At 49.1% G+C, this 12590-nt stretch overlaps 1 protein-coding gene across 10 annotated transcripts in view; it reads left to right on the top strand.

Annotated features, from left to right (window-relative positions):
- Positions 1-12590, top strand: part of ROBO3 (roundabout guidance receptor 3) — a 283680-nt gene that overhangs the window by 256134 nt on the left and 14956 nt on the right. For all 10 annotated transcript variants that reach the window (XM_019490162.2, XM_019490161.2, XM_019490165.2 and 7 more), the window contains one exon: positions 3047-3252. In XM_019490162.2, coding sequence (XP_019345707.2) covers positions 3047-3252 — 206 coding nt within the window. The remainder of the gene's footprint in view (positions 1-3046; positions 3253-12590) is intronic.

Below are 12590 nucleotides of genomic sequence, written 5' to 3'. Positions count from 1 at the left end.
ACTGCCTTTCTGAATTTAATACTGAGGAGCTGCAGGAGGCCTGGATTTTCATTTCATTGCAGAATATAATAGAGGACTTGAATCGCAGACCTGAGAGGGCAGAAAGCTGCTCCCATCAGCCAGTGTGCCAAAGCCCCGGGGCTGCTCTCAGGCTCTTGCCTTGGTACCTACACCCTTGGTTTGGGAGTGCTGCGAATGGGGCACAGGCCTCAAATTTGGATTTGCAATCCCTGTCAGTAGCAGGTGATATCTGCATGCTGCCTCCTCTGGTCCTGCCTGTTCCAGGCCAAATATTGCCCCCCACTCTATTGTATTATCTGTCTAAAGCCACCTGTAAAATCTCTTATTAGACATGGTCTCCAGATAATCTCCTGCCCAGTGGAGGTGGGGTCAAGGAGATGAGGCTGCCTGCTAGATTATTTACCAGCCTCTGTGCTGAGGGCCTTGTTCCCAGAAGAGTCTCTAAGGTGGGGCACTCTCCACCTGACTAGCTGCACTGCATACATGCTGTTGGGCTGCCAAGGGCTTCAGTCTGCAGCCCCTTCTCCTGAGACCAACAGCATCACCTCTGCTGCCTGCCCAGCCTCTGCCAACTGCATATAATTCCCTGGAGCCCAGTTAGCAAGATGCCTGGGCCCTGTGCCAACCAGGGCTTCTGTTTCATAGGAGAGAGCTTTTCTTTTTTAATTGCTCTTTTTGATTTATCTATCAAAGACAAGCCAGCCAAGGAAAACCCAAGTAAGGAGCAGCAGCAGGCAGGGGTCAGCACTACAGGAGAGTGATGGAGAGACCAGAGCTGCCTACACTGTGGAATAACAGCAAAGCAAGGCAGGACCACAAGGGCACTGGGTAGGCCTTGAGAAAGCTGGTGGCAGAGTGCTAAGTACTCAGCCCCTACTTCGGTGGCTGCTCTGTAGCTGTTTGAGGACAAGGGAGCCATGTAGTCCTTGTGTGCCTTGCTATTGTCCTCCACCCCCACTGCCTGTACACTCATTTTGTGTTCAATGAGACTATTATTCAACATCATTTCTCACTGTGTCAGAGCACCTCCTGCCCTTTCCTTCATGTACATGAGATCAATGGCATTGATCCCCCATCAAATTGGCACCAGCACCTGGCTTCCATAGAAATGCAGCAGCACAAGCCTATGCGTTAATCAGACAGACCCCATTCACTGAAGTGTCTGTCATGGGAGGGTTCAAATCCCTAGAGCAAAGCACAGGCTCCTAGTTACTCTTTAGAGAAGGCCAGAAGCTACTGGGTAGTGTATGTGCAATATGGAGTAGCCCTTAGTGATTTAGAGTAAATCAATAGACACTGAAGTAGAAGAGAAATCAATCCACTGGCAACTCAATGCCTGCAAGTCTTTCCATTTTTCCTTGGGCTTTGATGCCCCATCTCAGACTCAGTGGCCGCATGCATTTTGCAGCACCTCAGAGGCTGTTGAGGCACTGCAAAATGTACCCTGCACATGTAATTTGGTTTTCTGTGCTGCCCGTTTGCAGTGCAGAGCCAAATTTAGATACTGAGAAATTCCAGTATAAAGAAAAAGCGCACGGAAGAAAAACAAGGCAGTGCACATGGCAGCAGCACATGGTGCCCAAAACCAGAGCCTGGGTGGCCAGAGCCACACTCTGGCTGCCAGCCAAGCTGCATGCATCCAGATTGCCACCACTGGAGCCCTGGGAGGCACCCAGACACCCAGGTAAGGCTGCTGAGGCCAGCCCAGGTGCTGGCCCCAGCCTCCCTGTCCTACCAAAGGCATTTTTCCCTGCGCAAACTCCATGTGCAGCAGCATGTGTTGGTGCAAAAAGCAGCAGTATGCCCTTACTCATGGGGATGTGGCCAGTGACTCCCCTGTGGAACTGGGCCTAGACTGCCCTGAGTTCTGACTATCAGCTATAGCCAGTATAGCAAAACAGTTCTCTGCTTTCAGGAAGAGCCTTATGTGTTGAACCTTAGCTGTGATTCGAACACCCTGTTTTTAGTTTAATAACACTTTTGGGTTCCTTTGTTTTGTTGGTGCTGGCAGGAAAGGTGCATGCTGACACTCCTGCTGCCTGCAGTTGCCAGACATACATCTTCAGATAACCAATTAATTCTTGCCTTCAGCTGAGTATTTAATTACAAGTTACTAAGCAAGCTGATTGATAAGAGTTTCATTAGCCAGGACTGGTCTGTAGGAAAAGCATATTGCAAGCCATCATGCAGAGGCTTTTAAGACGCTGTAAAGATCAATTAACAGAAAAAGACAACAGCAGAAAGCAAAGCTCAAACAGCTTAAGTGCCTCCAGTGCCTTCCTACAGGACTTGACTGCATCACAGCCTAGAAAGGCCAACTTGTCCATCACTCTGTCTTTCTCATTCTGCTCCTCCCTTTCCATTTGGTGCCTGGTAGCAGTTATCTTGATGATATTGAAGCCAGGATCCCTGGAATACTCCTATTCCCAGCTGCTCACTTAATCAACCTGCTACTCTCCTAAAGATGGCAGATGAGAGGCAGTAGACCAAGCTGCTGGCACTTCAGTAAGTAAATGGTGGATGCCCAGGAGGGTATTGAATAGGGGATAGATCACTCTAAAGCTGTCTGGTTCAATGCTGTCCCTGTATAGCATCTATTTCTGCCACTATCAGAGACAGAATACTGGATGAGATGGACCATTGGTCTGACTCAATATGGCACTTCTTATGTTCTTATGACTGAGCTGCTTTTTACCCAGTGTGATTACAAAATGGTAGGGACTTAGTATTTTCCCTAGGCCACAGGTGGTAGGATCAATAAGTCGGGGGTCTGAGCCACTGCTCATGCTGAACTCTTGGTAGACTGATTTTGATGGATGCAATATGGCAGATTGGGTCTGAAGCCAGGAATCTCCATGACTCTGAAGGGTCAGATACTGCACCCTTATCAGATGGGTACAAATTTAGCAGACTTCCACATGAGACTCAGCCATTCCACATGGCTGTCTGCTCAGAGCAGCTCACACAGCCTGCCCTTGAGCAGGGAGGAATCCCTCACTGGTTCTCTTCTTTTTTTTGTCTTAAGTGATGTCAGATCATATCCCACCAATTATCTGCCGAGGGCCGATCAATCAGACATTTGCTGTCGACTCAACCGCCCAGCTGCAGTGCTACGTGACTGGAAATCCTGTGCCTAGCATACAGTGGCTGAAAGATGGGCAAAAGGTTGTGGGCAGCGATCCCAGAGTCAGCTTGCTGGACAACGGAACTCTGCAAATCACAAACCTGCAGGTAGGCATAGTTCTCCAAGGCGCCGACCTGCTCTGCCTGCCCCCTGCCCAGGGCAGACTTCACCAGAAAGCTGCAGAGCACGACAGAGCAAAGCAGTTGAATAAAGGGCAAGGGCTATGGGTGTGGATGGGGCACTAGTCGCCTCTCATCAGGAGGCCTCTGCTGAGCCTTCAGGGGTGGGCAAAAAAAGGTCTGAGGATTAAATTCAGCCCACCAAGGAATTCTGCCTAGCTTGTGCCAGGCCTCTTGGTCCTGCCCAGCCCAAGTACAGAGGGAAGCCCAGGCCATGGTGCATACAGCCATTGTGGGAGGAAGAAAGCTGTGGGGCAAGTGGAGAGCAACCAGGCCTGACCCTCTGGCCCCAGCCCAGCCCCCCTCCATGCTGTGCCTGCAGGCCCTGCTTGCAGCTACTATGACACAGCTGTGCTCTCCCCATACTTTCCTATGAGCACCTGGCAATGAGAAGAAGGTGAGGTGGCATCGTGGAAGCACTTCTGGAAGTAGGCCGAGCTAATGCAAAAAATGGCATTCACGCTGTGGTGGTCCAACCCCTAGTGAGCCCTGGTGAACACAGCTGTTTCCAGGAACAGCCCATGGGTTGGACTATCCAGATTAGGAACCAAATTGTGCTTCCAGTGCTCACTCAGTTGGAAACCAATTTTCCTAATATAATACAGACCCCAAAGGGAGGAGACTGGAAGGGAAGTTGTCTGATGCCTTCAGGTTAAAGGCTGTGGAGAGGACAGACACAGGAGATCAGCACAGAGGGGGATATGATGTAGAGAATGGGGGCTGCAGAGCTTCTAGGGGATACAGATGAAGGAGGAAGGGAAGCCACTGTGGATTGGGGTCACTGGCAGGAGGAGAGTCCTGATGGAGCAGGAAGAGCAAGTTGTGCCCCAAAATAAACACCTCCATGTTGGAGTGGACTTAGGGTGAGCAAATGGTCTGTTCATTGTATAGTTCCCAAGATTCAGTCCTGAGTAACTGAATTTCTGAGCCTGGTGTCTGCTTAGTCACCAATTCACTAACTTATCAGTTACTGGGCGAAACAATAGTCTAATCCCTTGAGTAGGAACAGGAAAGGGATCTATACACATCCCTGCAGCCTCCTCACGTAAAAGGTCAGGTTGCTCTACATCTCTAGAAAAAACATAACAGCTGAGAGCAGAGTAGAGCTTTGAAAAGCCCATACACCTGCGGCCTGCCCACACATCAGCCCACACAGCCTGCCCACAGTTGGCCCCAGGGAGTTAAACCCCCAGCACTGCCTGTCTTCTTATCCCACACTTCTGCCAAATCTGGGCCTTTCCTAGCCCTGGCATCCCTGGCTCATCACCGCACCATTGTCAGAGTAGACTTGCCAAGTATGCAGGGGGGACTCCCACAATTCTGTTCTCAGTCTCCTCTCTAGCAGGGCCCTCCAGCTGGCTTTGGCTGTTGGTGGCATTTCCTCTGAGCAGGGAACTGGAAAAGCATTCATGCCTGGGCTAGCTTCTACTTTCACAGACACCCCCAAAATAGGCTGCTGGCTGCAAGGACCCAAAATGAGTCCACAAAGGGCTTTGCATTGACTTAAAATGATTCTGAGCACATCTACACATTCATTAATGCGCTGTAGTTACAGTGTATTAAGTTTAGTAGTTGCATAACCAAGTACTAAATCAATGCACAGTAACTAGTGCTACTGCGCAGTAGTGCCAGCACACAGGTTTTTACAGACACTAATTGTACAGTAGCCTAATACTACTGCTCAGTAGTTTATCAGCACAGGTTTTATCCAGGACACTACTGCGCAGTGTTATTAGGCAACTGTGCAGTTAGCAACTCATGTAGACACATCCCCTGTCACTTTAAATGTCACATCACTGCTGTGTGGACAGAATACAGCACAGGTAATACCAACAAAATCTGAGGAATGTAGGCATACAGATTTATCCAGTTGGCTCCCTCTAGCTAGCATGTCTCAGGCAGATGTCACTGAGCAAAGAGCTGGCTAAGACTGACTTTATATGTTTTTCCCATTCCCCCTTAACATCTAAAAAAATTTACAAAGTGCCTGGGGAGATGTCTTCCCTGCAACAGGTACCATAGCCCTGAGGGTTGCTAGTGCTCAGGATATTTCAGCACTCTTGAAATCCGATTCTTCCCTTCTGTTCTGCTAGTACCTGCTGGCTAGCAGATATGAAGACATCAGTTGGTATATTCCCAGTATCACTTAACCCCTCAGTTTCACCGCTGTGTGGTTTTGGTGTTACATGCTCTGGCAGTGATGATCTTTGCAGCAAGATGCCCTATGCTGTAGGGAATGGGGATCTGGATTACAGATGCGCACAGCCATGCACACACAGATGTACATACACACTCCCATTCCCCTTGATTCTCAGGCCATGGAACAGCTGGGACAAAGAAGCTACTTCATTGGACAAGGAAGGCACCTGGTTTTATGCCTTTCTGTATCCCCCTCACTGCTCTGCCCTGCCACAGAGCTGACAGCCTGGGATCCTGTGCCTACAGCTCTGACCTCCATCCAGTGTGAACTCCAGTGGCATCAGTGCTGGGGTCTAGTGGGCACCCAGATACAGGGGGAGGGCTGTCCACCGGAGCTCTTCCCTCACTCTGTGCTGCCTCAGAGCTGCTTGTCACAGTCTAAGGAAGTTGTTGCTGTTTCATTTTATGGGTGTAGGTAGAGGTGACAGTGGCTTGGGTATCAAAGGGCAGGGATACAAGGGGTTCCCATCCAGTTATTATATCCATAGGCACCTGTAGTCATGCCAGTGTAAAAATCTCCCGTCCATCTTCCCCCCACAAAACATTAACCCAGCTTCATCCAGGGTCAGGGTTAAGGTAATGTCACTCACTTGTAGCTACCAGTTCCTGTCACAGCATAGGAAGTGATGCAGGCTTCCTAACAGCAGCTCCCCTCCCTTTTTAAAGCAGCTAAAATCTCCATTTGCCCATGTACTTTGTGTGGTAGTGCCTTTCCCAGCCTGCAGATGTAACTGCATTTAACCCATGCTGCAAGCTGCAAGGGCTCCATGTGGGACACTGGCTCTGTGAAATTCTCCAGAAGAGATGCCAGGGAGGAGGAGTGAGGTCTGCCCACCCTGAGCTAGAACTTTCTTCCTCACCAAGAGCGGTGGCAGTGATCCCCCTTTGCCTGTGCAAGCCAGTGGTGGGGGCAGCATGGGGCTCACTCACCTTCAACAGCTGTACAAACCCAAGTTGCCATGGAGACTTTTTCTATCTGTGAAGTGTGATCTTTTAGCACAGGTTTGGTTACATGGTGTTTCCCTGCAGCGACATGCATATTCCAGGGGCTTTCTTCAGGTTAGCACAAATTCATATTTCGGCAACACAGAACAAACTAAAAAAAGGCCCCTTTATACTGGGAGTAAGTTCATGGATGTGTGTGAGTGGATAGCCCAATATAAATCTAGTCTTAGTTTAAATTTATGACTTAGATTATACCAAAAAGATAGTTCTAAAGGAGCTTTCTCCTCATTGCAAAAATAGGGATAATTAGCAGCTGTTAAAAACAAACTAACAAGAACCCCAGATGCTCCTAACCCAAACATTGCTGGAAGAGGCAAAGGCATGCTGCAGATGAGTTAATTCACATACTTTGGCAGTATGTGCAAGCACTGGGGACATCCAGAAGGAAATAAGGTCATGGACTGGCAAGATAGCAGCCGTATTCAGCAGCCTCAGTATGATCTGGTCATCAAAAATCAATGATTTACAGAGGAAGTTACACATCTTCAACTCCAATGTTATTTCACACACACATGAAAGTTGGAAACCCACCCAGAGTACAGAGAGATATCTGGCTCCAGAAGTGAACAACTTGGGAAAATGTAACGGATTAAGTAAAATGATTTTATATCACACATTTGTCAGGGAGCTCTGCTTCCCCCCTCCCAACACTATACAGGAAATGATGGAAATATCTGGGACAGGAGGTATGATTGATGCCAGTGCCTCCCCCTGGCAGACATAGAATTGGCCAGCTACAGGAACTCAAGGAACAGGTTTCCCCTTTAACAGCACTCAGAGAGAGGAAATGAAGAGCTGCCCAGGACGGAGAGGGGTGACAGAGCTTCATTGGGCAGCATCCGATGGAGGGAAGAAAGTTATCGAGTCTGACCTTCCAAATATCACAAGCCTCTACATTTCACCCAATACCGTACAGTAAGTTGACAACTGCTATACTCCCAATTCAGCCAAGGACAAAAGACATGTGGGGACCAAAGGAAACACTTCAAGGACTCCCTCAAGGTGAACAGTAAGAAATGTGGTATTGACACCGCAAATTGGGAAAAACTAGTTCAGGAGAGGCAATGCCTTGTGAGACTTGTGCCTTGTGGCACATCTTACTCTGAGGAGAACCATCTTTCCTGGAAGCGGAAAAATGACAGAAATGGAAGGAAAGGAACAAGACTGAGAAATCTGTGGTCTGACCTTCCCGTTAACCACCACCTGTGGCATTTGCCATAAAGTCTGTGGCTTTAGGATCAGCCTTCTTAGCCATCAGTGGACTCATTTACATCCCTTTACTTGACTATGGGAGTGATCATCCTTGACCATAAAGGATCACTGAGAACAACGACAATTAAGTTGAAAGATTTTAGTTAGACCATGTATTTCAGTCCTCAAAGACCCAGCCATGCCACAGTGACTAGGAACTGATTAAAGGAGAACTACCCAGGTGGTTCCAACAGGTGAATAATGCCCCATGTGGCAGAGAAAGCCAGAATGTCTCAAGATTTCTGCAACCTAGTCTGGATGAAAATCTGGACCCTAAGCATGTAAGGAAGAGGACATCATGGCACATATGCCCAGCCTGCTTTCTAGCCTGTCTTCAACCATAGCCACTCTCTCCTGTTTTAGAGGAGGGCAGGAAAAGAAAAACAAAAGTCAAATTCTGCTCTGGGAGAAATAATTCCTTCCTGACCCTCCCTATGATCATGTGAAGCCCTGAAACATGAGATTAGATTAAAATGATAGCCTTAATATAGAACTGTGAGTGTATCAAACCTGTGAAGGAAGAGGGAAGGGAAAAGGGAACTCAGATCTACAAGTTCAGAGGTCAGGGAAGACTTGCACTGCCTTCTAGCCTGACACACAGCTCTTGTACTCACAAGCTAAGGAACTTCTCCCAAAAGCTGAATTAAAGCAGGTCCCTTAGGAAGGTATCCAGTCTCACCTTGCAGAGTCCACATGAAACTGGGTCCTTGCCTCCCCAGGGAGCCAGCTCAGGGTTGATTTGCCCTCACGGCTAGTAATGGCATTTTACTTTAAAGTTGAACAAGTGCCATTTGCCTGGCACAGTCTACTACAGCCCTGGGGGTTTGAGCCCTGGAGTGGTGCACCTGGGCAGAGCTGGCAGAGCTTGAGCCTTGATGGCAGAATGAACTGGGGCACAGGAAGTTGGATTATGTGTACACGTGTGTTAAGCACTCAGTAAGATGCTGAAAGTGTGTGCATGCCTGTGGGTCCATGATACCCATACATGTGGGTCCATGATACCCATCATTTTTAAAGAGCACATTTGGGGGTGCCTTCAGAAGGGAGAGAGAGACCCTGAGGCCAGGGGAATGGGAGTTTTTGGGGTAGCAGAGGGTCTCAAAGCCAAGGCAGAGCAAGCTGATACCCAGTGAAGTTTAAACACTAATGGGCTAGGGCAGTTTCCAGAGTAACCTGAAATGACCCGCGAGCATTACTAATGTTACCCACAGACATGTCAACTCCTGTTACAGCTGCAGTCTTGCTGCATCCTCTCACCCCCATGTGTTTAACCACCTGTTGCTTCTGGGCTGGGAAAGAGCTCCAGCATGCCAGGACAGTTAGCCCTGAGAACAGGGAGCTGGAGCTCCTGTCCCTCCTAGGAGCAGACCAGTGTCTGTCTGTTGCCATCTGAGGTGGATGGCAGGGCTGGGAACAGTGTGAGACAGTGGCAGTGATGGGACAGGTTTCTGGCAGCCCTGCTACACGGCTGCAGGTGGCATGGTGCTGCCCATGGGGCTGGCACGTTTGTGTTGGGGATGCAGGCCATAGAGATTCAGTATGGTTTCTTCCCCCTTGCCCAAAGGCAGGCGGGCACACTGGGGATGCTGCAGCATCAGCCGCAGTGCTGAGGTAAAGGGGAGGTTATTCATAAATTACTTAACAAAACACAGAGCCCACGCTAAATATTTGTTTAAAAATTGATGGTAGGACTCAGTGAAGAGAGAATTATTTCACGTGTGTTTTGTGCCTCTGTTGTGTCAGAGTCAGGAGGTTAATGCATCTGCTGGATCCCGGTGTGCCTAATAGCATCATTTGATAGCAGTTGTGGCTCTTTTCCCAGGAAAAAATTAGAGCTGTCACACAGATTAGAGGCTGTGTGAGTTAATGGTCCCCAAGGACAGGCACCGCAGCAGGCCGTGGTGATCCATGGGAAAAATGGGGCAGCTCCTGAGATACAGGACAGAGCCCACCTGACAGGCATGTTAGTGATCCCTCAGCTTCCCCGGCACAGGTGAGAGTGCCCTGCCCTCTCCCTTGCAACTTGTTTCCTGCCTTCACCTCCCCAGGCTCACACCCTAGAGAAAGGAGCCTCTCCTAGACAATCACCTGCCCTTTGCCCTACTTTGCTGGCAGCTGCACTCAGAGGAGCTTGATCCTGGGTATCTGGACTTCAGAAAGGAGTCCAGGAGAGCTGGTCGTATTTTAAAGAAACCTTACTGAGGGTGAAGAAGCAAACCATCCTGATCTGTGGGAAGAATAGCAAATATGGTAGGCCACCAGCTTGGCTTAGCAAAGAACTCTTCAGTGTGCTTAAACACAAAAAGGAAGCTCTCAAGAAGTGGAAGCTTGGACAGATGACTAGGGAAGAACAACAGAATATTGTTCGGGCATGTAGGAATGAAATCAGGAAGGTCAAAGTGCAATTGGAGTTGCAGCTAGCAAGCGAAGTGAATGGTAACAAGGTTTTCTACAAGCACATTAGCAACAAGAGGAATGTCAGGGAATGTGTGGGTCCCCTACTGAATGGGAGAGGCAGCCTAGTGACAGATGATGAGGAACAGGCTAAAGCACTCAATGTCTTTTTTGTCTCTGTCTTCACAGGCAAGGTCAGCTCCCAGACAACAGCATTGGGCAGCATAGTTTGGGGAGGAGGTGAGCAGCCCTCAGTGTTGAAAGAACAGGTTAGGTACTGTTTAGAAAAGCTGGACATGTACAAGCCCATGGTGGTGGGATGAAATGCATCTGAGGGTGCTGAGGGAGTTGGCTGATGTGATTGTAGAGAAGCTGGCCACTATCTTTGAAAACTTGTGGCCATGAACGTCACATGTCCCCGGAGGCCGAGGTGGCAAGCAACCATCTATAGGCGGCAGTGTCGGCGGCGGGGGCATGGTGGCGGCGAGCTGGGAGCTCCCGCAGACAACCACAGTGGTGTCGGTAGTGGGGGGTGGTGGGCAACCACCTGCAGTCACCGCTGACAGTATTGGCGGCAGCCAGCAGCAATCAGGGACTGCCTGCAAACTGGCAGTGGCTGGGGTGAGGGCTGGCAAGCGGTGACCGCCCGCAAGTGCCACCAGCAATGTCGGTGGCACTTTTTGTAGATGGTGCACCACCAAGCTCAGGGGGTGCGCATGCACCCATGTGCACCCTTTACTCAACGCCAGTGCTTGTGGTAACTGGGAGAGGTCACGGATGATAGGAAAAAGGCAAATATATTGCCCATCTTTAAGAAAAGGAAGAAGGAGAATCCAGGGAGCTACAGACCAGTCAGCCTCATCTCAGTTCCCTAAAAAATCATAAAGCAAGTCCTTAAGGAATCCATTTCTAAGCACTTGGAGGAGAGGAATGTGATCAGGAAGAAGTCAACATGGATTCACCTAAGGCAAGTCATGCCTGATCAACCTGATTGCCTTCTATGGTAACTGGCTCTGTGGATGTGGAGAAAGCAGTGGATGTGATATACCTTGATTTTAGTAAGTCTTTTGATAAGGTCTCCTGCAGTGTTCTTGCAAGCAAGCTGGGGAAATATGGGTTGGATGAATAGACTATAAGATAAAAAGTTTCCTGGATAGTCAGGCTTAACAAGTAGTGATCAGTGGTTCAAGGTCTAGTTGGCAGCCAGTATCAAGTGGAGTGCCCTAGGGGTCAGTTCTGGATTCATTCAATATCTTCATTAACAATCTGGGGGATGGGATGGAGCGCACCCTCAGCAAGTTTGCAGATGACACCAAGCTGGGGGAAGTAGTAGATATGCTGGAGGGTAGGGCTAGGATTCAGAATGACCTAGACAAATTGGAGGACTAAGCCAAAAGAAACCTCAAGAGGTTCAACAAAGACAAGTGCAAAGTCCTGCACTGAGGACGGAACAATCCCATGCACCAGTACAGGCTGCGGGCTCACTGGCTATGCAGTGGCTCTGCAGGATGATCTAGTTTGGGATGGTCCTGTTCTGAGAAGTGGGGTTGGCTAAATGACCCCATGAGGTCCCTTCCAACCCTAATTTTCTATGATTCTAATACCCCCCTGACCCTCAGGATATGGGTCACACCCATGAAGCACTGCCCCATCTCTCTCAACCTTACAGGGTTGCCAACCCTCCAGGATTGCCCTGGAGTCTCCAGGAATTAGATATGATCTCCAGGAGACTGCTGAGAGTCACCTGGGAGATAAATGATAGGGCATTCATTAACATAAATATTAAATGTTGAATCCAATGTATACAGTAATCCAGTGGGTTTTTTAAAATGCAATAGTAATGTACATTTGCCTTCCTGAGTACAGTGCAGTAGATCAGTCATTAATGTCATTACATTATGTGATGAAACCTCCTGGAATAGATTCAAACAGAGTTGGCAACCCTACAACCTTACCATCTCCCCAGTCACTCCCAGGCCATGCTCAGCAGGAACTCTGAGGAGAGGGTGGTTTCCTAAGCTACAGATAACATGGTTAGTCCTTATGCCCTTGCCTCTCCCCAGCTCTGCAGCCCTTACTGTGCCACCTCAGAGCAGGAGAGGTTTGAACAGTGCAGCAAAGCAGTGTGCTCTGTCCCCAGGCAGCAGGGACCCCGAGTGCCATCCCAGGGCATGTGGTGTTGGGTATCACAGCAGTGGGCAATCAGCCCTGGACTTGGCTGTGCAGACCGGCACGTCCTGTGCTCCACAGGCTGGACTGCTTGGCTGTGTGTGTCCAGTCCTGGCCTCCCCAGCAAGCAGGCACTCTCGACCACTCAGCTAAAGAAGCCCTTTGACACTGACATGACATTTATAATCATTGGGGTTTTGGTGGATTCCCACAAAACTGTCACGTTCTTCAGGAGAAAGGTAGCAGCT

The sequence above is a fragment of the Alligator mississippiensis genome, chromosome 16, assembly GCF_030867095.1.
Source record: "Alligator mississippiensis isolate rAllMis1 chromosome 16, rAllMis1, whole genome shotgun sequence".
Lineage (NCBI taxonomy): Eukaryota > Metazoa > Chordata > Crocodylia > Alligatoridae > Alligator > Alligator mississippiensis.
Note: the sequence above shows the minus strand (reverse complement) of the source record. Positions and strands in the feature narration are given on the sequence as shown.